The sequence below is a fragment of the Lepus europaeus genome, chromosome 1, assembly GCF_033115175.1.
Source record: "Lepus europaeus isolate LE1 chromosome 1, mLepTim1.pri, whole genome shotgun sequence".
Classification (NCBI taxonomy): domain Eukaryota; kingdom Metazoa; phylum Chordata; class Mammalia; order Lagomorpha; family Leporidae; genus Lepus; species Lepus europaeus.
Window position 1 is genome coordinate 75,375,324 of NC_084827.1, and position 23,889 is coordinate 75,399,212.

At 41.4% G+C, this 23,889-nt stretch overlaps 1 protein-coding gene across 1 annotated transcript in view; it reads left to right on the forward strand.

Annotated features, from left to right (window-relative positions):
• The window catches only part of RAB3GAP1 (RAB3 GTPase activating protein catalytic subunit 1), a 115,207-nt gene extending 95,667 nt beyond the window's left edge, over positions 1–19,540 (forward strand). Inside the window, exons 19-24 of the mRNA XM_062185999.1 lie at positions 2,713–2,940; positions 8,827–8,923; positions 9,022–9,125; positions 9,240–9,355; positions 14,152–14,254; positions 17,785–19,540. Of these exons, the coding sequence (XP_062041983.1) occupies positions 2,713–2,940; positions 8,827–8,923; positions 9,022–9,125; positions 9,240–9,355; positions 14,152–14,254; positions 17,785–18,021 (885 nt within the window). The 3' untranslated portion in view covers positions 18,022–19,540. The remainder of the gene's footprint in view (positions 1–2,712; positions 2,941–8,826; positions 8,924–9,021; positions 9,126–9,239; positions 9,356–14,151; positions 14,255–17,784) is intronic.
• Positions 19,541–23,889: the final 4,349 nt, after the last annotated feature.

Below are 23,889 nucleotides of genomic sequence, written 5' to 3' on the forward strand. Positions count from 1 at the left end.
GTGCTAACAGATTTCAATGACAATAAAAGGGAACCTTGTCCCTGCTTATTTTTCTTCATCTTTACTAAAAGAAAAATCTTTAGTAAACCTCTTAAGAGCTGTATATTTTTCTTGAAGACAAAAATGATACAGAAAATCTGTGACTTCTGTTCTGCCATAAGTCAAGAAAGAGATGTGTTGCTTAAAAACAGAAAGTACTGTAGGTGAAGAGAAGCCAGTTGGCTCTCAGGGCACACGTAAAACCACAATGGCAGGAGAGAAGAATGGGCTTGGGGGCATGTGCCCAGCAGAAAACACCAGGCAGCACAGCATTTGTGTTCTATCTGACCTCTCCTGTCTTCATCTGTCTCATCCTGCTACAGTGTCTTGGCAGAGGCCTGTGCAGGAAGAAATTCCATATTGGAACTTTGATAGTTTTTTCCCATAGGAACACATGAGTCCCTCCTGGTAAGGTTCTATATAGTTCCTTTAACTTCAGCAAAACTTCGCTAGACTCTGGACTAATCTGGCACCTACAAATCTTTAATAACATTGTTTTAATCAGATAATAGTATTTCCAATAGCCAAGGTATACATCTACCCCTTTTGGGAATCAGTAAATTTAAGGAAATCTGTAGTCACTCTGAAATACATGCAACTGCCTTTCTCTTTTTGTGTGGGAGTGACTCAGGGGCCCTCAGAGAGCACTCAGAACTTCAGATGAATGCTGATAATGTGCCCAAGGCACCTAGACCTCACAATCCCAGAAGATAGGTCGATTGTGGACTATGTCCTGGAAGTACATACCTGTAACAGTAAACCCTTGACCTCTCCTCTGGTAGCTATAGAACAAAAAATTCTCTTGTAAAATACCTTTTTTTGGCATGATTTTTTTTTTAAGTTTTATTTTATTTATTTGAAAGAATGACACAGAGAGCGAGGGAGAGAGATTTTCCTCCATGGTCCACTCCCCAAATGCCTGAGCCAACCAGTCACTGCAGTCTGTAGCCAGGAGCCTAGAACTCCACCTGGGTCTCCTACTTGGGTGCAGGGGCCCAAGGTCTTAGGACATCAGCTGCTTTCACAGGCACATTATTAGGAAGCTGGATCAGAAGCCAGAACAGCCAGGACTCAAACTATCACTCCCACATGGAATGCTGGTATTGCAGGAGGTGGCTTAACGTACTTTACCACAACACCAGCTCCTTGTCATGATATTTTGTGTAAGAGTTGAATATGGTTTTCTTATGTTTGCTTTCTTCACTTGAGGCCTAGCTAGCTAGTTTCCAAAGGTGTTTCCATGTAGCTATGGTGTTGTCTGGTTAAGATTTAGGTGTTGTACATGAACCCTGAGTTCCTGGGGGGTCATGAAGTAATCTTGACCTGCTACAGGTCACAGCAGTTCTTTGTTGCCATGGACTTTGCCATAGTCCTTAGAAGTTTTATGTTGTGATCGTTCCTCTGACTCCTCATCCCCTCAAGGGGATTTCCTTAGGTAAAATGGATGGATAAGGTGGTAGCTCCTGAGCCCAGTGAAGAGAAATTGGCAGTTTTTCCCTTCCCACTTAACATGGACCATTGTTACTGTGTTGGTTTCTTGCTCATCCTAAGTTCCCCATGAGTACATTACTGGATGCTTTTGCAAAATGATAACCTCCATGAGGTGGGTGTTGTGGCACAAGGGGTTAAGCCTCGGCTGGGGATGCCCACTTACCCTATATCAAAGTGCTAGTCAGGGTCCTGGCATCCCTGCTTCCAATCCAGCTTCCTGCTCATGCATTTTGGGAGGCAGCAGACAATGGCTCAAGTGTTTGAGTCTCTGTCATTGACATGGGAGATGCAGATTGAGTTCTGGGCTGTGGCTGTTGTGGGCATTTGAGGAGTGAACCAGTAGATAGCAGGTCTCTTTGTCTCTCTCTCTCTCTGCCTTTTAAGTAGGTGAAAATAACTTTAAAAACAAAACAAAAAAAAAAAAAAAAAAACCCTCTATGCCTTACCACCAACACTATGAAACTGTTTTCCAGGCTTGAAAGTAGAAACACTGGAAGATTTTTCTCATCATCCTTAGCCCTAGAGAATTACGGAATTATCCACTGAATAAAATCTTAATCCTTTTGGTTTCAGAAGTCTTTAAAAAAAATAGTTTGAATTCCAGCTCCTTAGTAGCAAACAGAAAAGCTTAAATGATATTAATTTGTTATATAAAGCACAAGAATTTGATGGCTGAATAGAACATTTTTGAGGTTAGCTAATATCTATTGCAGTACTACTGTTGATTTACTGAGGAAAAGAGCAGAACTTCTCCATGATTTTCTTATTATTCTGACCATGTTGTATATTATTTTAGTTGATTTGAATTTATTTGCCACTTTTCTAAGTGTTGAGTAGTTATTATACAACTTTTAACTAAGTTATATAGCATATAATCTGTTTAATAAAATTATTTTCACATCAAATTTTTATTTCCAAATTCATCAAATTAAAATATTTTCTTTTTCTATGAAACAGACAACACAAGTAAAATGCTTTTGGCACTTTAAGGTTTATTGTTTTAAAGGTGACACCCAAGCTGATGTTACATATTAGAGTGTAAGAATTAGTTTTTTTGTTTGTTTGTTTCTGTAAATGTGAATGTATGACTTGGCAAACAGACTTATAATTACTGTTGACTTACTTGATTCTGCTGAATTTTTTGTTTAAAAAATATATTTGCCTTCTTTTACTTTGTTTTAGGCAGCTAATCCAGGTTGTTTTCTGGAAGATTTTGTGAGGTGGTATTCACCCAGGGATTATATAGAAGAGGAGGTGACTGATGAAAAGGGCAATGTGGTTTTGAAAGGAGAACTAAGTGCACGAATGAAGATTCCAAGCAATATGTGGGTCGAAGCCTGGGAAACAGCTAAGCCAATTCCTGCTAGACGGCAAAGGAGACTGTTTGATGATACTCGGGAAGCAGAAAAGGTATTTGAGGTTTGGGTCTCTACATTTAAAATGTTGATTATTACGCTTGAATTTTAGCAACTCAGTATCAGACAAAAGCTTTGGATATACTTGGTAAGCAAAGCACTGAAATTCAGTGTACCTTTTATATGAGGGTACTTCATAAAGTTCATAGAAAAATAGAATAAATAAGTTTATTTTGGTACAAAAATTGTTGTGATTCATGCATGTAAGGGATCTTGAAAAACTATGTAGAAAGCATACTATGAAAACCCTGTGCATGGATTTCAAATATTTTTGCATGAAAACAAATATATTTTAATTCATCAGGATCTTTTTAAAGTACTCTGGTATATCTATTTAAGATTTTAGAACTAGTTGCAAGTAGGCCAAAGAAGTCCTATGTAGTTTAGGCGAGTGCTTACCACTGGACTGTTTCACAAATAGGTGTCAAAACCTGTTTAAAATGGACATGTCCTTTGACCCAGTAATTCTACCACTGAAAAGTTTATTAAGGGAATAATGATAAATACACAGAGCTCTGTATATCAGTGATGCTCAACAAAGTTCGTTAGTAAAAATATTTCAAAAATAAGAGGTTTGGTTTAACAAATAATGGTGTATCCATGTTGTACACTGGTGTGGCTATATCTAAAAACATTTAGAGTTCTGGAGAACAGTGGCCCTTGCCTGATATCAAATTGTCTTGCGTACCTTCATATTTCTCTAACTCCCCACCCCCCAAAAAAGAAAAAACTCATGATGTTAATAAGTAAACAAATCCATGCCTTCAGCATTACTAGGAGATAGAGATTATAGTGACTTTAAAATAAACAGTAAGTTGAAAAGTCAGCCAAATTCCATTGGCTCTCTCACTGCTATATAACCCTATGGTTGTAGCAAGTAGCAGCAAAGAGCCTTAAGAAAAAGAGCCAAGATATGCAGAGGACTTAGTGTTATGTGCTCTCTGGGACAGTTTTATCCTTTGACTAAGTGGCAAATATTCCACAAGGGGAAGGCTTAATGGTTCATAGCACTGACTTTAGGGAACGGGCCTGTATATCAAGACTGGAAGTAATGCTTTGGAGAGAATCACTTATAGAGGGAAGAAATGATACTCCTTAGAGACAAAGCAATTGTGGGAAAGAGGGAAATAAGATGAGAAAATTAAGGATTTTGAAGAAATGAAAGAGAAACAAGACAATCAACTTCCTCTGCTCCCAACTGTCCACTAAAGAAACTGCAGAAGAAGGTGCTTCCCAACTGTGACATTACTAGGACTAAAAGAGAGCAGACCCCCTCCATAAAGAACTACAATAAAAGACAGAAAATGAGCCTTAAAGCAGAAGAAAATTATAACGCAACATTCAAACAGTCAGGCAAACAAGCATAGAAGATATGAAAAATATCATTTAATCAGACATACTAAAAACCACGGGCAGAAATTTTTACAGAATGAAATCTCAGCTGATTTTAAATCAAAATAAGGATAAATACAATGTTAAAAATGAAAACTAAAGTATAAGAGGCCCAAGAAAGGATAGATTTATATTTAAATTTAATCAAAATCATTAGGAAAAGCAGTCATGTAGCCAAGAGGATAAAAATGAAACAAAGGAATAAAAGGAGCTGCAGAGAAAGTAGAAGTGAAAGATGAGTAGAAGTAATTTTCCTTTTACTATTGTCCTTGAAGAAGAAAAAAAACACTAAATCAAAAGTAATATTGTTAAATTTAAGTTTTATTTATTTGAAAGGCAAAGGGTATGGGTGGGTGGAGAGAGTTCCATTTGCTGGTTCACTACCTAAATGCAACAGCCAGAGCTGGGTCAAGATAAAGCAGGGAACCTGGAACTCCAGTCCAGGCCTCCCATGTGAATAGCTGAGACCCAGCTACTACAAGCCATCTCCTGTTGCCTCCCAAGGTGCACATTATCAGGATGCTGTAATGGGAAGCACATCCAGGACTCAAACTTAATCACTCTAATACAGAGTATGGGTGTTCCAAACAGTGTCTTAACCATTGCACCAAACTCTCTATCCCAGAATTAATGTTTAAAACTGCAATCAAAGAAAATCTTAACCTGCATTTTAAAAGGGCTCACCAGGTATGGGGGAAAATTGACCTGGAGTGATCAGCTCCAAAATACTTCACTATAAAACTGCTAGACCAGAGGCCAGAGCTGTGGCGTAACGGTAAACCTGCCACCTGCAGTGCCAGCATCCCATATGGGTGTCGGTTAAAGTCCTGGCTGCTCCACTTCCAATCCAGTTCTCTGTTATGGCCTGGGAAAGCAGTAGAAGATGGCCCAAGTCTTTGGGTTCAGCCTTGAGCCCCTGCACCTGCGTGAGACCCAGAGGAAGCCTCTGGCTTTGGATTGGCGCAGCTCCGGCTGTTGCAGCCAATTGGAGAGTGAACCAGCAGATGGAAGACCTCTCTCTCTCTCTCTCTCCCTCTCCTTTGTGTAATTCTGAATTTCAAATAAATCAATCTTACCAAAAAAAAAAAAAAAACTAACAAACAAAAAAACCACCCTACTAGACCATAAGTATTTTTTTTTTCAAATCAGACCCTCCGGACAAAAGATAACAGTAAGTTACAAGGGCAAGATGTCAGAATTCTCAAAAACAACATATAAAGCAAAGCAACTTGGAGCAACATTTCTAAGAAATCTTAGAAAAAATGTGTATTTCAAGTAAACAGAAGCAGTCAGCATTGTGGTAAAGCAGATCAAGACGCTAGTTTGTGTCCTGGGTGCTCTGCTTCTGATCCAGCTTTGTGATGATGCACTTGGGAAGGCAGTAGATGATGGTCCAAATGCTTGGGTCTCTGCCACACATGTGGGAAACCTGGATGCTGTTCTTTGGCTGCTAAGTTCAGTGTGGCCCACCCAAAACTATTGCAGGCATTTGAGAATTCAACTGGCAGATGGAGGATCTCTCTTACACACACATGCCTCCCTTTCTCTGATGCTCTGCCTTTCAAATAAATACTTAGGAAAAAAGCATTTTCCCTGAGTTTTTGCACATACAGTAATGCACATTTGTGCCCTTCCTAAAGAATCTGCTAGAGCTGCACTGTCCAGAACTATCTGCATTGCTACAAATGTTCTATTATCTACATGCTATCCAAACTAATACCCACTGCCCACATGTGGCTAGTGGTTCCCTTATTGATCATTATTGTGTAGAAAGATGGGTGAACTTCATCCAACTAAGAGATGCTGGGTAAACTTTGGCAAAGCACTGATGGTACACATTTCACTTAAGTTTAGAACTAAATCACAAGTAAGGTAAGAGCATACATAGAATATGTAAAAATTAGACTTTAGACAAAATAGAAAAAATGCAACTAAAAAATTGGAATAAAAAAGAAGGGGAGGAAGTCTTTGCAGAATTAGAAATTTATGTAGGTATTCTTCGCTTCAGGAGGTGGAGGTGGAGTATAAGCGTGGACTAAACAGAGTAACTTCCTCCAGAAGAGTCCAACAAACAAAGGAAAGGGAAAGGAGTAATGTAGTATAGTGACAAAACAGACATGACCTTGGCAAGTGGTGTAGGTTAACATCGATAGGGATAAGCCATATTGATAGTGTGTACTCTTCTTTTTTTGACAGGTAGAGTTATAGACAGTGACAGAGAGAGACAGAGAGAAAGGTCTTCCTTCCATTGGTTCAATCCCCAAATGGCCGTTACAGCCGGTGCTGTACCAGCCCGAAGCCAGGAGCCAGGTGCTTCCTCCTGGTCTCCCATGCCGGTGCAGGGGCCCAAGCACTTGGGCCATCCTCCACTGCCCTCCTGGGCCACAACAGAGAGCTGGACTGGAAGAGGGGCAACCGGGACTAGAACCTGGCACCCATATGCGATGCCGATGCCACAGGCGGAGGATTAGCCAGGTGAGCCACAGCGCCGGCCCGATAGTGTATACTCTTGATACTGTATTGACAGTGGCTCTTTACCTCTCTGGTCTTCCGCCCAAAATATGTAACTCCAGTTAATCATTGGAAAATATCAGATAAACCCCTCTGAGGAACTTTTCACAAAATATTTGATATCCTAGAGGTGTGTCCTGAAACAGTAAACATAAAAGCTAAGAAAATGACTACATAAATGTTGACAATATTATTCATAATTGCCAAATGGTGGAGCAAACCCAGATGTCTAGTAACTAATAATTGGGTAAGCAGAGTAGGATTCCAGCCATACAGTGGAACGTTATTGAGCCATAAAAATGAAATCTTAATCTGTGTTGCAACAGGGAGAAACCTTAAAAACCTTAAGAGAAAGAAAACAGAAATTAAAGACTATATATTTCATAAATCTCTTTATATGAAGAGTCCATAATGGGCAAGAGTACAGAGAAAGTAGTTTCCAGGGAATAGGAACTAAGTGTGGCACAGGGAAAATGGAGAGTGACACTTTTGGGTACTGGGTTTCTTGTGGGGGTGAAACCAGTGTTCTGTATTTAGATAATGGTGATTGTACATAACCTTGTTACATATGCCAAAAACCACTGAACTGTCCATTTTAAAGTGGCAAATTTTAAGGTCTTAGTTTTTAAAAACTAACAGTTTGAGTAAAGTACAGAATTTAACTTAAAAGGAAAGAGGGAAAAGAGATTATACTTAAAATGTCAGTATTACTAAATACACATTGAAAAACAATTTGATTAGTTGGATTAAAGAGCTGTAACAATGAAAGGCAATGCATGTTTGCTAAGTGGATCCTGTACTTGTGGTGTATATTTCTTAATTTTAAAAAAGTTTATCATATAAGACTCAAAAACCCATATTAAATCATTAAATGAAAAAGAAAGCTATAAAACTATGTCAATTGTTAATTTTTGTTAAGAAATTAAATGCATCCCATTTGTGGGCATAGAAACATAGAGAGGATAAATATAAAAATGTGTTGTTCCTTGGGAAGTAGGTGTTCAGGAGAATTTCTGAATAATATTCTCTATTTATGAGGCTCACATTGTGAGATATTACTGCTTAAAGGTAGGATCTGTGTGTTACACATACTTCTGTATTTTTATACTAAGACATGTAATACAGTTTCCATTTTGGAAAAACAGTAAACCAAAACAAATAAAGCAAGCAAAAAAAAAAAATCGTAGAAGGTCACTAACAATGTTTAGAAATACTAAGTGAGAGGGGCCAGCACTGTGGCACAGCAGATTAACACTCTGACCTGAAGTGCCGGCATCCCATATGGGCACCAGTTCAAGACCTGGCTGCTCCACTTCCAATCCAGCTCTCCGCTATGGCCTGGGAAAGCAGTGGAAGATGGCCCAAGTCCTTGGGCCCCTGCACCTGTGTAGGAGACCCGGAAGAAGCTCCTGGCTTCAGATCAGCGCAGCTCTGGCCAATTGGGGAGTGAACCATCGGATGGAAGACCTCTCTCTCTCTCTGCCTCTCCTCCTCTCTGAGTAACTGACAAACAAATAATAAATCAAGCTTAAAAAATAAAAAAGAAATACTAAGTGAGAAAAGCAGGTCACGAAATAGCATTTTATATATTTAGTATTAATGCCCTTAATATATTATATGGATTAGATATCTTTAAATACAAAAACCTGAATGAAAATGCTGTTTATAATTGTTATCTTCAGGTAGCACAATTTACAGTTATTTTCTTTTCCTAATTAGCATATATTACATATGGAGGCAGAAATTAGGAAACTGGTCATTATTAATGACTGATGTTCTTAGGTGCTTTCAGCAACATTATTCTTATCTTTGGGAGTAGCAGCTGCCTACCTGGTTGAGGAGGGGTAGGTACTAAGAGTGCTATCCTCTACTCTCCTGTTACAGAAGTGAGTTAGTGGTTGAAGATTTTCACTTATATGACTGCTTCCTTCTCTTGACACCTGAGTTGGTTATTTATGTAATGTTGTGGCTCCTTCAGGTGCTGCACTACCTGGCAATCCAGAAACCTGCAGACCTTGCCCGACACCTGTTACCCTGTGTGATTCATGCAGCTGTACTCAAGGTAAAGGAAGAAGGTAAATGTCTTATTTGATTAGTCATTAGTTCATTTCCAAAATAAAAGTTTATTTAACTTAAGGTATTTAATACTGACTTTGATCTTTTTTAAAAATAGAAAGTCTGGAAAACATTTCTTCTGTTAAGAAGATTATAAAGCAGATAATATCCCATTCCAGTAAAGTTTTGCACTTCCCTAATCCAGAAGACAAGAAATTGGAAGTAAGTTTGATGTAGTGTCACAGTCTTACCAAGCATTTATCCTACTTGGAAATAATTATTTTAAAGACTTTTTTGCTGTCTTTCAATATATATCTCCCCCTTTCCCACTGTTAGGAAATCATTCATCAAATTACTAATGTAGAAGCTATAATTGCTAGAGCCCGATCACTGAAAGCCAAGTTTGGAACTGAGAAATGTGAACAGGAAGAAGAAAAGGAAGATCTTGAAAGGTAATTAATTGCTATTTGGTTAATTGAGTTTTGCCTGTGGTGGAAAAAGCCGCCACCTTTTGTAGAAAAGTGGAGCTCACAGTTTTATTTGAAGTAAGAATTAACTAGAAATACACCAAGATGGAAGAACAGGGAGGGAGCTTACTGCTGTAGTCTAGGGGAAGATAGTTTAAAAACTTGGAGAGAGTGGAATCTCAGGGAAGAGTTAGGGAGAAGAGGGCAGAGGAAACTATGCAGATTAGAGGGACACCATAGACCTACATTGAGGGCATGGATGCGCACATCTCAGGACCCCAGCAGCTGAGAGCCTCAGCACAAGCTTTGGAGAGTAAGGTGAGACCAGACTGCATCAGCTCAACCCACTGGAGATAGAGCTGTGGGAAGAGCCTGGCATGAGTCTGGCTTGGAGCCCTGTGGGGGACAGTATACCTGCCAACCTAAAGGGGATTAAAAAAGGATCACATTTCTCTCTCCAACAACCCAGCACCGGTGTCCTGTAACTAGCCGAGAGTGGGCAGGTGCCATTTTGGACATACGTAAACAGCTGCACCAGCTGTTGTCCACATGGCCAACAACCAGCTAAGAGGAGATGCCTAAGTCTGGCTGGGAGAATTGGCAGGGGACTGGGTGCTCATGATGTGAGAGCTTGTGTGCTGGGACTGTGAAAACACTGTGGCTGCCTGTGAGGGCACAGGGTATGGCTGGGTCTTTGGGCAGTCACTGTGGGCAGCTCCATACGCTCAGGGCTCCCCAGTTCCCTGGTGAGGGTCATTGCTGTGAGATTTGTGCTCACACCAAGGACTGCACAGATCTTTGTGTGGTTCTGGTGGCAGCACAGATGAATATTGTACCCACTGGGCTAGTGCCCAGGCATTGGTCTTCTTGGAGGAGAGGAGGTGAACGTGAGACTATGCCAACAGATCTGAACAAACCTCCCCTCTGGTAAAAATAAATAAATAAATAAAAGATTTACCACACCCTATTTGGGAATCACCTTGGACACTCCCCTCACCCAGCACATGCTTCTGGGTATTCACTAAAAGAGCAGACACTCCTATCCACAGAGGAAAAGCCCAAAGATAAAAGCCATCACAGGGGAAAAATATCAACAAGTGTCTTCACAAATGCTTAAAAATAAACACAACATTTCAAGAAACAAGAATAAGACAGACAGTGTAATTGCCCCCAAAAGAACACAACAACACTAAAATACTAGAATGTGAAAATGAAGAGATTGAAGAAATGCCAGAAACAGAATTCAAAAAATTGATCATAGGATTACTTAGAAGTAATCAGAGGCAAATCCATGAACTTAAAGAAATCCATACATGACATGAAATTTTTTCTCATGAAGTAGAGATTTTAAAGAAATTTAAACAAATTTGGAAATGAAGAATTCAGTAGTTCAAATAAAAAAATGTGGTAGAAAGCTGTAACAGAATAAGTGAGGTAGAAAAAAATATCCAAATTAGAAGACAAATCTCTGGAAATTTTGCAATTAGACCAAAAAAGTAGAAATTAGAAAACTAAAAAACAGTGTTGGTGATCTATAGGATACTATCAAGGCCAGCGCCATGGCTCAATAGGCTAATCTTCCGCCTGCGGCGCTGGCACACCAGGTTCTAGTCCCAGTCGGGGCACCGGATTCTGTCCCGGTTGTTCCTCTTCCAGTCCAGCTCTCTGCTTTGGCCTCGAAGTGCAGTAGAGGATGGCCCAAGTCCTTGGGCCCTGCACCCACAAGGGAGACCAGGAGAAGCACCTGGCTCCTGGCTACAGATCCGCGCAGTGCGCTGGCCGCAGCGGCAATTAAGAAGTAAACTAACAGAAAAAGGAAGACCTTTCTTTCTGTCTCTCTCTCTCACTGTCCACTCTGCCTGTCAAAAAAATAAAAATAAAAAAGGATACTATCAAGTGACCCAACATACAGGTCTTAGGAGTTCCTGAAGGCGTGGAAAGAGAGAAAGGATTAGAAGGCCTTTATAGTGAAATAATTACAGAAAATTTCCCCAATTTGGAGAAAGAATGGGACGTCCAAGTACAGGAAGCACATAGGACACCTAATAGACATGACCAGAAAAAATCCTTACCATGACACATTTTGTCAAACATTAAAACATAAAGAAAAGATTCTAAAATGTGCACAAGAGAAACACCAAATTACTTTCAGAGGATCTCCAATTAGACTGACAACAGACTTCTCATCAGAAACCCTACAGGCTAGGAGAGAATACTAAACCCTGAAAAGCTCTCATTTATGAATGAAGGTGAAATAAAGGCCTTCTATAACAAACAGAAATTGAAAGAATTTGTCACCACATGTCCACTCCTACAATAGATGCTTAAGGATGGGCTACACACAGAAACATGGTCATCACTGTGAAAGAAGGTGAAGGCCAAAAATCTCCCAGTAAAAGTACAGAAGAAATCCAAAGTAAACAATAGGAATATTTATGGGAAAATGGCAGGGCAAAGTCATTACTTGTCCATAGTCACCTTGAATATAAATAGCCTCAACTCTCCAATTAAAAGATAAAGTGGCAGAATAGAAAAAAGTATTTGCTGCCTACAAGAAATACATCTCACCAACAAAGATACACATAGACTTAAAGTGAAAAGATGGAAAAAGATATTCCATGCTAACAGGAAACAAAAAAGAGCTGATACAGCCATTCTAATATCAGACAAAATAGACTTTAACACAAAAACTGTTAAAAGGGACAAAGAAGGGCATTATGTAATGATTTATGGATCAGTTCAAGAAAATGTGACTATAATAAACGTATCAGTACCCACCTGGTTATTTAAAAGAAATGTCAATGGATCTAAAGGGAGACATAGACTCCCCTACAGTAATGGGGGACTTCAATACCCAACTTTCAGCAATGGACAGATCAACCAAACAGAAAATCGGCAAAGAGACAACAGTTAATCGACACTACAGACCTAATGGATATCTATAGAACTTTTCATCCTACAGTTGCAGAATACACATTATTCTCACCAGTATATGGAACTTTAGTATAAACCACATGCTAGGCCATAAAGCATGTCTCAGCAAATTCAAAAAAAATCTAAATCATAGCATGCATCATCTCTGACCACAATAGAATGAAGCTAGAAACCAGTAACTCAAGAATCTCTAGAACATGTGGGAACACTTGGAGACTGAGCAACATGTTCCTGAATGAACAGTGACTCATAGTAGAGAAATAAATTGTTGAGGAATTTTTTTTATAATATTTGTTGAGCTCTTAGTGTAGGGTTAATCTCTTGTGTATAAAGTTAATTGAAAATAGATCTTAGTAAAAAATAAGAATGGGAATAGGGGAGGGAAGAAGGATGGGAGTAGGGGTAGGAGGGTAGATACAGTGGGAAGAATCACTGTGTTCTCTTAAAGTTGTATTTAAGAAGTCCATGAAGTTCGTATATCTTAAAAGGTTTCTGGGGAAAAACAAACATCTCAAACATCTGATTCATGCTCAAAAAGAAAAGTTTACTAGTGACAGAGAAATACTTAATTATCATAGGATTCAACTTTTCATAGTTTGAGTCTCTCCTAGATGTTTCCATTTCTCCCACTTTGAGAAATTTTCTACTAGAGCCTCTTTTTCTAGGCTCTCTTTTGTTTGCTCTTGGGTGGCTGGTACCTGAAGTACCCTGCAGAAGAGCTGTTCTGTTATTCACAGTACCCCCAAACTGTACTTTCAGCTCTCACCATTCCTTCTGGACTAATGTAGGGTGTTCTTAAGCTATATAACTGTGCACTGGTCCTGTTTTATTTTAAAGCAAGATTTATAACAGAGGTGTGTATCTTATGCACCTTGCAAAAATGTTTTGAAAGAGTGGCCAGATGGCTTCTCCCAGGTAAGGCAAAGGATTGAAGTAGTCTTTACTCTCTGTGATGTGCACACCGTTTCCAACAGAGCTAGTGTTAGCAAGTCCATTTTTGCCATGTTTTTTGAAAGGACAATGTTTTACTGTACGATCAAGTATTTCAAAATTAGCTTGTCCAGTTGCTTGAATTTGTCATCTTCATCAGACTTCCATGAGAAACAGTATTGATGATAAATAATATATAAGACATTTGCTATGGCTTTTAACAAGTTCTGTTTTGAATTTTCTTTTATTGAGTGAAAATTTCTCCCAGCCTGCTTTGCTCTGGAGAATTCCTTGCTTTTCAAAGAGAAGAAGCTCTAATCAAGGGAATTGTTTTTAAAATAGCAGTATGAATTAGTGAGCAGGTGGTGTAAGCTTGGCGGCACTGTGCCTTCAACTGTTGGTACCACCATACATTTCATCTGTGTTAAGCTTGTAAGTATAGTATTCCCAGCACAAAATGGCACAAGTTAAAATTGCAGCATTGCCCAGCAAAACATATTTTATGCAGTACACACACATGTACACACCCCTTAAAGAAACAAAAACAAAAAATTGGATCATTACTTTGTTGGATAAATAAAACTTGATTTCTGTTGTCCGATATGTTTTTTGATCTTTTATTTAGTAGAGGATTTTCTAAGCTTCTAGTCTGAAGAAAAAGTACTGTTTTTCTCTTTGAGGGAGATAGGCTTTTTAAAAAATGTATAAGAACAGTTGAAAAAGTAGGAAGATTATCAACGGAGTCAATTTTCATTCCAAATGTTAATCTATCCTTTTATAAAAATATAAAATCTCTTCTCCAGCCTTGGTAGGTGTTGCTAGGATCAATTTGAAGATTTGTCTACAGAATACCAGGGACAGTACATGCATGTGACTTTGACAGCTTGTTCTCCAGCCTTCCATTGCCTCTCTCTCAGGTTTGTGAACTGCCTGTTGGAGCAGCCTGAAGTTTTAGTCTCTGGAGCAGGAAGAGGACATGCTGGCAGGATCATTCACAAGCTGTTTGTGAATGCGCAGAGGGTATGTGAGGTTCCTTCTTGACTCTCGTGATCTCTCCGCCTCGTCTCAGGAAGATGCTGTTTTGAGTCCTACATGGACTTAGTCTAAGTCTGGGTGTTGAACTGAACACTGAAGAAACAATAACTCTGACTTCGGAATTTTTGAAATTCATTGGTTTGTATATACATGTTTGAGTAAAATGATAAGTATACGTATTAGAAGGGTCTGAAGTCTGTTATAGAAGCCAGGAGGGACTCAGCAGTGACTAGAGATGTGCTGTGGGAAAAAATGTTTACAAGTTTCAAATTAGAATAGTGTTCAGTTTCTCCATTTTTTTCCCAGCATACTTTAAAGTAGATTCATAACTCAGCTTGACTTGTAAATTTAACTAGTCTTATAATGGTGAAGAGGTATAACTTTAGGATTCCTAGAAAGGAAGAGGAAAATTTCAGATGTTTAGTAGGACTATGGAAATGTGGGCTTCTGCATAGACAGAAGCTGAATGTGAAAAGTTACCTTCATCATTACCTCTACTGTGCAAATAGAAGTTTTTAAGTGATACATACTTTGATAACTGGTTATACAGTGTTGGCATCCCACACTGGATTCTCATGCCAGAGTTCATTCATATGAGGGATTTGGTAAGGCACTATAATGTATATTAAATACAGAGTTCCCCTTACCTGGCCCTGTATTACCAGAATGACTCAGTTTTGAGAGTGTAATACTCAGAGTCAAGTACAATAAATAATTTGTTGGTTTACATATGGAATTACAATTTCATAATCCCTGTCGGGTTGGTATGGAGTGCATCATTTATATTCAAAATCATAGCCAAATAAACTGATCTGCATTTTTAGCAAGAGCTAAAAACACATTTATGGTAGCTCCCTAATTTAAGAATTTCGCATTAAAAATCAGAAAGTATTTTTCTTTATAAACTAGGCTTCTGGAAAACAATTAGTGCTTAATTTATTTTTGTCTTTGACATCAAACCAAGAACTGAGTTTGTTTTCATGTCCTTTAATAACTGTGCCAGCTCACTGCCAAGAAACTTACAAGCACATTTCCTAGTATTTTAAAACTTTTTCCTCTGGTCAGTTTAAATCTTACGTTAAGATTTAAAATCTAAAGTATCTTACGTTTTTAGTGCCGAGAGTGTTACTTGTTTTGGATATAATGGTAAGCAAAATTATTTTCCCCAAAATGGAAATAGCCTTCCTTCTTGCTTCCCTGACAGTAAGTAGAGGCTCAATATAAAAGTTTTAACAGGGGCAGGCATTTAGCCTAGCAGTCACAATGTCCATGTTCCACATCAGAGTACTTGTGTTCCATTCCCAGCTCTGGATCCTGACTCTAGCTTCTTGCTAATGTAGACCTAGCACACAGCAAGTGATGCCAAAGTGATTCTGCCACCTGTGGGAGCGACCTCATGTCCCCAGCTCCCAGGTTTGGCCTGCCCTGGCACTGGCCATGGTGAGCAGTTAGGAAAAGAAGCAGTGCAAAGGGAGCTCGCTCTGCTGCTCAAATAAGTTTTAGAAAATGTTACTTGGTGGCCGGCACCGCGGCTCACTAGGCTAATCCTCCGCCTGCAGCGCCGGCACCCCGGGTTCTAGTCCCAGTTGGGGCACCGGATTTTGTTCTGGTTGCTCCTCTTCCAATCCAGCTCTCTACTGTGGCCCAGGAAGGCAGGGGAGGATGGCCAAAATGCTTGGGCCCTGCACCCGCATGGGAGACCAGGAGGAAGCACCTGGCTCCTGGCCGCAGCACACAGTCCATAGCGACCATTTGTGGAGTGAATCAATGGAAGGAAGACCTCTCTCTCTGTCTAACTCTGTCAAAAAAAAAAAAAAAAAAAAAAAAAGTTACTTGGTAACAGAAAATCATAAAGAATTCATATAATTTCATTATCCAATGACAGTCATGTAACATCTAATATATACATGGTTATTTTTATAAGATAGTATATAGTTTACTATTTCTATTTAATATTCATAAAATAGCTAAGTCACTAAACATAGGAGTGTGTCATCTTTTCAGCATCCTCATTGTATAGTTTATATCCTTTAATGGGTACTGAAATTGTACATTGATTCCATGTTACATAATTTAAAACTGATTTCAACATTCAGGCTTCTCAATGTTTTTAGGGAAAACAAAGTTTGTTCACCTAACTGTCCATAATTGGCACTGTATCAATTTTAGTAAAAAATATTCAGATTTTAGCATTTAAAAAGATGTGATTAAATTTCAGTGAGAATTTACAGCAAGTAATTTTATATATTTAGATCCTTAAAATTATAATTTATAATGAACTTAATCATGATTATAAGTGGTATGTATATATATTTAAATGGCATTCAGTAAAGAAACAGTTGAATTGTTTCAGTCTTGCTAACTTGAATAACACACACCTATTAAATTCACTGGATTAATCTTTTTCAAGACATGAGCATTTAGCATCTTGACGTTAAAGAAATTCCTCATTAAATGATCCTGCATGGCACCTGTTGACCCATCAGATGCATGGGGAATGGGAGGTCTTCTCTGTTCGACAGCTTGGTGTGATTTTGTCCATTCTGAACTTTCTTTTGTGTTACTTAATGTAGTGCATGCTGTCTCAGAAATAACCTCAGACTCTGTCCAGCCCTTTAAAACCATCTTGCTTGTTTCCCTTTCATCACTGTTTCTTTTCTCACTTTCTCAAGCTGACTGAATCTTCTGATGAGGTAACAAAATAGCCTTTGTCCTCGTAGTTCCTTGTTCGCTCCCATTTCCTCTAACATCATAAGGTCATTGAAGCCAGTCACCTCTTAACAGTTTGGATTTGGCATAACCATTCTGGCTGATGTCTATTTAGCTTAACATGATTTCATGTTTCCATTGCCAAAACAAATTTTTTTCCAAATAGATGGTATTGTGCTAGAAGTAATCAGTTATAAATGAAGGCTGTATTTTAATATAGTTTAGTGAAAAAATAGATGCCTTTACTATCAAGAACTTCTCTTTTGTGGCTGTGGCTATTTGGACCTCTCCTTTCTTCATCACATTAAATGCTGCCCAGCAAACAAAACCAGCGCCCCAGTTTCCCAGCTTTAATTTGGCAAGTGAATCTTAAAAGGAATTGACTAGAAAAATCGAGATAAAAATCATTCCAGACTCTGGAGAAAAATAGTTCCTTACTGGGCTGAGGGCAAGAGACTTGGACATGTTCACTACTAGAAGACTTAGTAGCAACCTGTACATTCCCATGATCTCCTTGCATCACATGTCCGAACATGGCCCTCACTTGTCAGCGAGATTGCCTGGCAGTCTTTACCCTTTCCATCCCTGCGCTGCGCCTAGCTGTTCACGCAGTAATTGAAGCTTCTTGCATTTTCTGTGTTGCATTGTGTGGGGTTTTTTTCTTTGAGTAACACATAGCTGACTGCATTACTGTGTAATGTAGGGTGTTTTTATGTTATTACATTTACTCATGTGTCCCGCAAAGTATCTGAATTTAACATTTGACGTGCCTTTGGATTCAGTTCTTGCATTTGTTTCTCTTGAAGGCTGCAGCCATGGCTCCACCAGAGGAGGAATTAAAGAGAATGGGCGTCCCAGAAGAAAGGCGGCAGAACTCCGTGTCAGACTTCCCGCCACCTGCTGGCCGGGAGCTGATTTTGCGTGCCACCGTGCCGCGGCCTGCTCCATACTCCAAAGCTCTACCCCAGAGGATGTACAGCGTTCTCACCAAGGAGGACTTTAGACTTGCAGGTGCCTTTTCCTCCGATACCTCCTTCTTCTAATTCTAGCAAGATCTCACTGGGGGCTTCGGAGATGGCGCCGCTTTGCTCTGCGGTAGAGTGTACCAGGGATGACCTTTGAGGCCTTCGCGATGGCGCCGTCTGGTGGAGTGATCAGGAATCACACCAGCATCTTAAGGACTTCCCCACCCCCAAGCTTGAGCTCTTGTGTCTCGGTAGGGGCAGAGGGAATGGGCTGGAGCTGCTGGGAGATTTCTGCCCCAAAGAGCGGATATTTGTGCATGGGGGTGACAGGCCCAGCAGAGGCACTCTGCCTGCACTCAGGTGGGATCGCATTCATGTCATTCTCACAGCACCAGGTATACTACCAGAGTCCAGGTAGACACTTGGTGGTTATACGTATCAGTATCAGGTGTGCAAGTAGAGCTCTGGCAGTTCTGTGAGGTGTCTGGATATTTGGGTGGTAGCTTCTAATTCCAGAATACATGTTTTTAAAATACTAGAAGACATTCTGTTTATTCAATCACCTGGTGGTCACCCTTATTAAGCTGATTGACTTGATGAACATTTTGAATATTCTAGAAGAAACCCTAGGATTTCAGTTTGTTTTTCCATTAACTAATCTAAATGTATTCCTACGTGTTAAATATCACTGCAAATTAGTTTTATATATATCTTGTAAGAAGTGTTTTAATTTTCCTTGTGCTGGTGGTGGTGTCCCTTCCCCGCCTACACAGTGTGCTTTCTCTTCATGCTGCTGGCCGTGTATTTAATGAAGCAGATCTGAACACATGCAAAACATCCAGCCTGGGTACCTAGAGACTATCATGTAGTTAGCGTCCTGTGCTTAATGTGCTAATGTCCTGAGTAGAAGATTGCCTTAATGCTGTTTTTGTATTGTAGTTCAAATGAAGATAATCTATATATGGGAATGTGTAGCATCCAGAATAAGGGTGACTGCACCATACTTTTCATTAAGTGAGGGTCAGGATGTGTTCAATCTGTGTTGCCGTATGGTCTCTGTTTCGTAGTCTCCAATTATTTTTAGGCCTAAGATTCCTACTCTAATCCAAAGTAAAAACTTCGCCTGTATAACTTTGAAGAACTGATAGAGCTGTGCAAACTTATATTTTTGTAAACAAAAATACACACAATACATGTATGTAGGAGGGTTCTTCACAAAGTTCATGGCTAGTGGAGTAAATACATTTGTCTTGATGCAAGAAAATTGAAACCCATGCATTTAAGGGGTTTTTACAGAGTTCATGGGAAATGTGTATTATGAAAAAACTATGCAGGATTGCAAATTTTTTTTTTGCCCCAAAATAAACTTTGCCGTGAACATGTTGAATTTCTGTCATACACATGAAGTAGGCAAGGCCCTGGCTGCTCTCACTGCTGCTGGGAAGTGAGACCTGAGGACTGAGCACTGGACCAAGTAGAAACCGTTTGCTCTGAGGATAGAGTTTGTTACGTCAAGAGGGCATTAACCCAAAAATCCGACAGCCCAAAGTCGGCTTTAAAAAGGCTTTGCGAGTCTGTAATAAAAAGGAGCACATTACTGGCTGTGGCTGTTTTTCTTCCTTTCTTCTCTCTGGTGGACATTCAGTCTCATTTCACTTAGTTTTGTGCTGAGTCTCACAAAAATAATGGTCCAGAACGTCCTATGTGTGCTGATTTTGAATGGCACCTGGTGGTTTACAGATCTGTGGGGTACGGTGTGTATGTGACATTCAGCACGAGCATACAGTGTGCAGTGGTCAGGTCAGGGCCAGGATTCCTACCTCTAAGGCAGCCGCTCCATGTTACCTTACTATAGTTAAGTGCTTGTTTATTTCACAGGTATTTAAGTACCCACTTTGTATCAGGTTCTATACTAGGCAGTGAAGATAAAATCAAAACACTCTTATTCAGACAGAAAGTGACATTGCACTGCCGTCTATGTCGAGTATCGTCAACTCAGCTGTGGAGCCTCAACATTTCTCATACAAACCCATTCATTCTTACTAACAATGGAGTAATAAATGCAGTGATGGATGAAGTTTTTCCCTGAGGCTTTGGGGATTAGGAAAGTCACCCCAGATGCTCGAATTTCTCGATTGAGGCCAGAGCAGCAGCTTCCCAAGCAGCAGGAAGTGTAGTGCATGGTTTACCGTGTCTCGGTTGTGCTGCTGTTCCTGATAAAAAGCAGGCTCGATTCCCCGCCCCTCTGTCTAGACCCAGCACTGTCATTGCTCAGGGGGTGCCAGCAAACGGGACGTAGGCAGAGATTTGAAAAGCACTCATACACTTGCCTTCCCTTTCCACCCCGAAATCCAAACCCCCACGCAGAGACCTGCTGCAAGCCAGAGTCGTGTGCGACACAGCCAAAAACCGATAGGAGGGTTAGGGAGAGCAGCACGGAGGCAGCAGAATGGTGGGAAACAAGGGGAAACAGGACGTGTCAGGAACAGCCAGCATTGCCACTGGGCTGGAGTACAGTGTCCTGATTGGGAGAGGGCAAGAAGTGAAGACGGTGAAGTAAGCTAAGGCAAGCTCAGAAGCTCCAGCAGCCACAGCACGAAGTTCAGCCGTGAGACATTGAATCAGGTGTGTTTTGTTCTTTTAATTTCAGAGATTGAGCTCCCAATTACTGGTTCAGTCCCTAAATTCCTGCAGTGGCCAAGGGATGAAGCCCTGAGTCAGGAACTCAACCCAGATTGCCTCGTGGGCAGCAGGAACCCAATTACTTGAGCCGTCCCCGCTGCCTTGCAGGGTCCACAGTAGCAGGAAGCTCAATCAGGAGCCAGAGGTGGGGTCAAACCCAAGCCCTCCAGTGTGGGTCCCAGGCATCCTACTGTGTCACGTGGCCCCGCTGAAGGGTTTTAAGGAGAGTGACGTGTTTTTTTTGTTGTTGTTTTTTGTTTTTGTTTTTTTTAAGAATGGCCAGGGCAGTGGAGTAGAGAGGATAAGAAAGTGTACAGGGACCTAGAGCTTGTAGAGATTGCACTGCCTTGTCAGCCCCCTAGGAGGATGCTAACACCTCTCTTCGCTTTTTTATTCTGTGTGCTTTGAACTGTGCTCCCAAGAGGTGGATCCAACAAAGCATTCTTCACCTGGGGCCCCTGCCACGCCTTGCACCATATACCTCCACAGGGACTCAGGCTTGTCTGCCTACTGCTGCACTGAGTTCATGTTGCACTCAGTAGTCCCGTGGGTCCCTGCTGTGTGCCAGGCACAGTGCTAGGCCCTGGAGAGACAGTGGTGAACAGAATGAAAGGAAAGCCTTGCCCTCGTGGAAGGCATGAACCAAGTCAGGAGCAGTGACGATGGTTTGGGCAGGAGGGCAGGGCACAGATGACAGTGATCAGCTTTGCTAAATACAGGGATTTGCGTGAAAAAGCTTGTGGAAAAGGCATGGTATGAAAATACCATACATGGATTTCAATACGATTTTGCAACTTAATAAGCCCCCCCCCCCTTTTTTTATATCAGCTCTTTTCAATTTTTTTTTTTTTTTTTTTTGACAGAGTGGATAGAGACAGAGAGAAAGGTCTTCCTTTTTGCCGTTGGTTCACCCTCCAATGGCCACTGCGGCCAGCACATCTCGCTGATCCGAAGCCAGGAGCTTCTCCTGGTTTCCCATGCGGGTGCAGGGGCCCAAGCACTTGGGCCATCCTCCACTGCATTCCCGGGCCACAGCAGAGAGCTGACCTGGAAGAGGGGCAACCAGGACAGAATCCGGCGCCCCAACCGGGACTAGAACCTGGTGTGCTGGCACCGCAAGGCGGAGGATTAGCTTGTTAAGTCTCGGCGCCAGCCAATAAGCCCCTTTTAAGTCCATTTTTTTTTTTTCATGAAATTTGTGAATTTCCCCTCATACTTTGAAGGCAGGGTGCACGGTATTTGCTAATGGCTTCAGTGAGGCTATGAGGAGGACAGCAACGACTTGAGGTTTGCGGCATGAGTGATGCTGCCCTTTACCGAGATGGGCAAGACTGGGGGAAGAGCATGTTTTAGGGGTGGTAGGGATGGAGACAGACTTAGGGCACATTAGTTTTGAGACAGAGGCTTACATTAGCTAGCCTCTGAGATGGCCCCCAGTGATCTGCACACTTTGAGCATCTTGGAACTCTCCCCCTTGGGTAGCCACCTCCCCATCCCCATTATGCCAGGGTTGGGCTCTGTGACCAACCCGATATGGAAGACAGTGATGTCTTGCTTCCAAAGTTATGAGACATTACAACTCTTGTTCCCTTTCTCTTGTCGTTTGCTCTGAGCAAAGTCAAGACCATGTCACACTGACAGAATACCCAGGTGGTTGGGACCACTACTGCGATATAGTAGGCTAAGCCTCTGCCTGTGGTGTTGGCATCCCATATGGGCACCAGTTCGTGCCCTGGCTGCTCCTCTTCCAATCCAGCTCTCTGCTATGGTCTGGGAAAGCAGTAGAAGATGGCTCAAGTGCTTGGGCCCCTGCACCCACATGGAGGACACAGAACAATGGCTCCTGGCTTTGGATTGATCTAGCTGTGGCCATTGTAGCCATTTAGGGGATGAACCAGTGGATGGAAGACCTCTCTCTCCATCTCCCTCTCCAACTCTCAAATAAGTCAACTCAAAAAAAAAAAAAAAAACCACACACACAGGTGGTTGGTTCTTTAAGTTTGGAGTGTAAGGGAAAGCTTAGAGCTTACAGTAGAAACTGGGAAATGTAGGCAGTACTTAGACCATAACCAGCGTGAGGTCAGCTAATGAACTGGCTCCCAGCAAAGCAACGAGGTTTGAGACAAAGATCAGGACCATGAAGACCCGCAGAGGAAACCATGGAGGAGTAGCTAAGGTAGAAGGAAAACCCGAAGTGTGATGTTTTAGAAGCTAAGACAAAAAAAAACTACTTCAAGAAGGGTTTGTCAGATTCCATTGAGACGTCAAGATGAGTATGAAGAAGTAAGTGTTGTCTTATCTGTATACTGGTAACAATTGCATTCAGAGAGGTCAAAGAAAACTCCTACTGGGAAACCACACCCAAGTGCCTGCCCAGAGGGACCATCGGTGTCCCTCAGAACCTTTTCTTAGCACCTGTGCGTACACCTAAAACTTCTGCCCCAAGCTAGATGGGATTTTGGTTGTGCGCTGTTCCTTTCCAGGATCTAGAGGGAAGAATAATGGAAAAAAAGAACACAGAGCCACAGCCCAGTGTTCTTCAAACCACCAGCTAACGCTGCCCCTATTGGCTCACTTTCCTGGGCACGAAAGAGATGCTGGCTGAACGAATGCTGCTCTATTGATGGAGGCTGTGTTGTGTTTCAGGCTTCTGGCCTGTTCAGTTTTTGGCCACTGGACTCCATGGAATTAGCCCACTGCCGAACATTAGCGCCTGAAAGCAGAGGACAGCTGCGGCCCCTTCTCAAAATCTGACAAGGGGGCCTTGGCGGCCGTCTGTGAAACGGACTTGGCAGATTCCCGAGACACAAGGCACGCTCGGTCGTGCTGGCACCATGTCTTGGCAGCACCGTTTCCCTGGCAGTTTGTCATGCATGACAGGTGCGCATGGATCAGTCCCCCCAAGTGAACAGTCTCACCTACTGCAAGGCGCATTCTGGGCCAGCATAGCCAAGGCAGGCAGCTGGAGGAGACGGTGGAACACGGCACAGCACCTGCTGGCTGGGCTTGGGCCTCAATACTACACTGCTGCAGGCTGCGCTTGGCAGAGATCTGAGACAGCCGAGAGGCACACTGCTCCCTGCCTTCCGGTCGGCTGAGCCTCTGAGGATCAAGGACAAGAAAGGATGGATTTTTTTTTTTTTTTTTAATGCAAACTCTTCCAGGATCTTGGTTTCAAGCTTGCAGATTTGAATCCATCTTATCCGGGAGGGAGGCGTGGGCGACGACTGGTGAGGGAAACAGGGCAGGCCGGGCTGCCTCCTG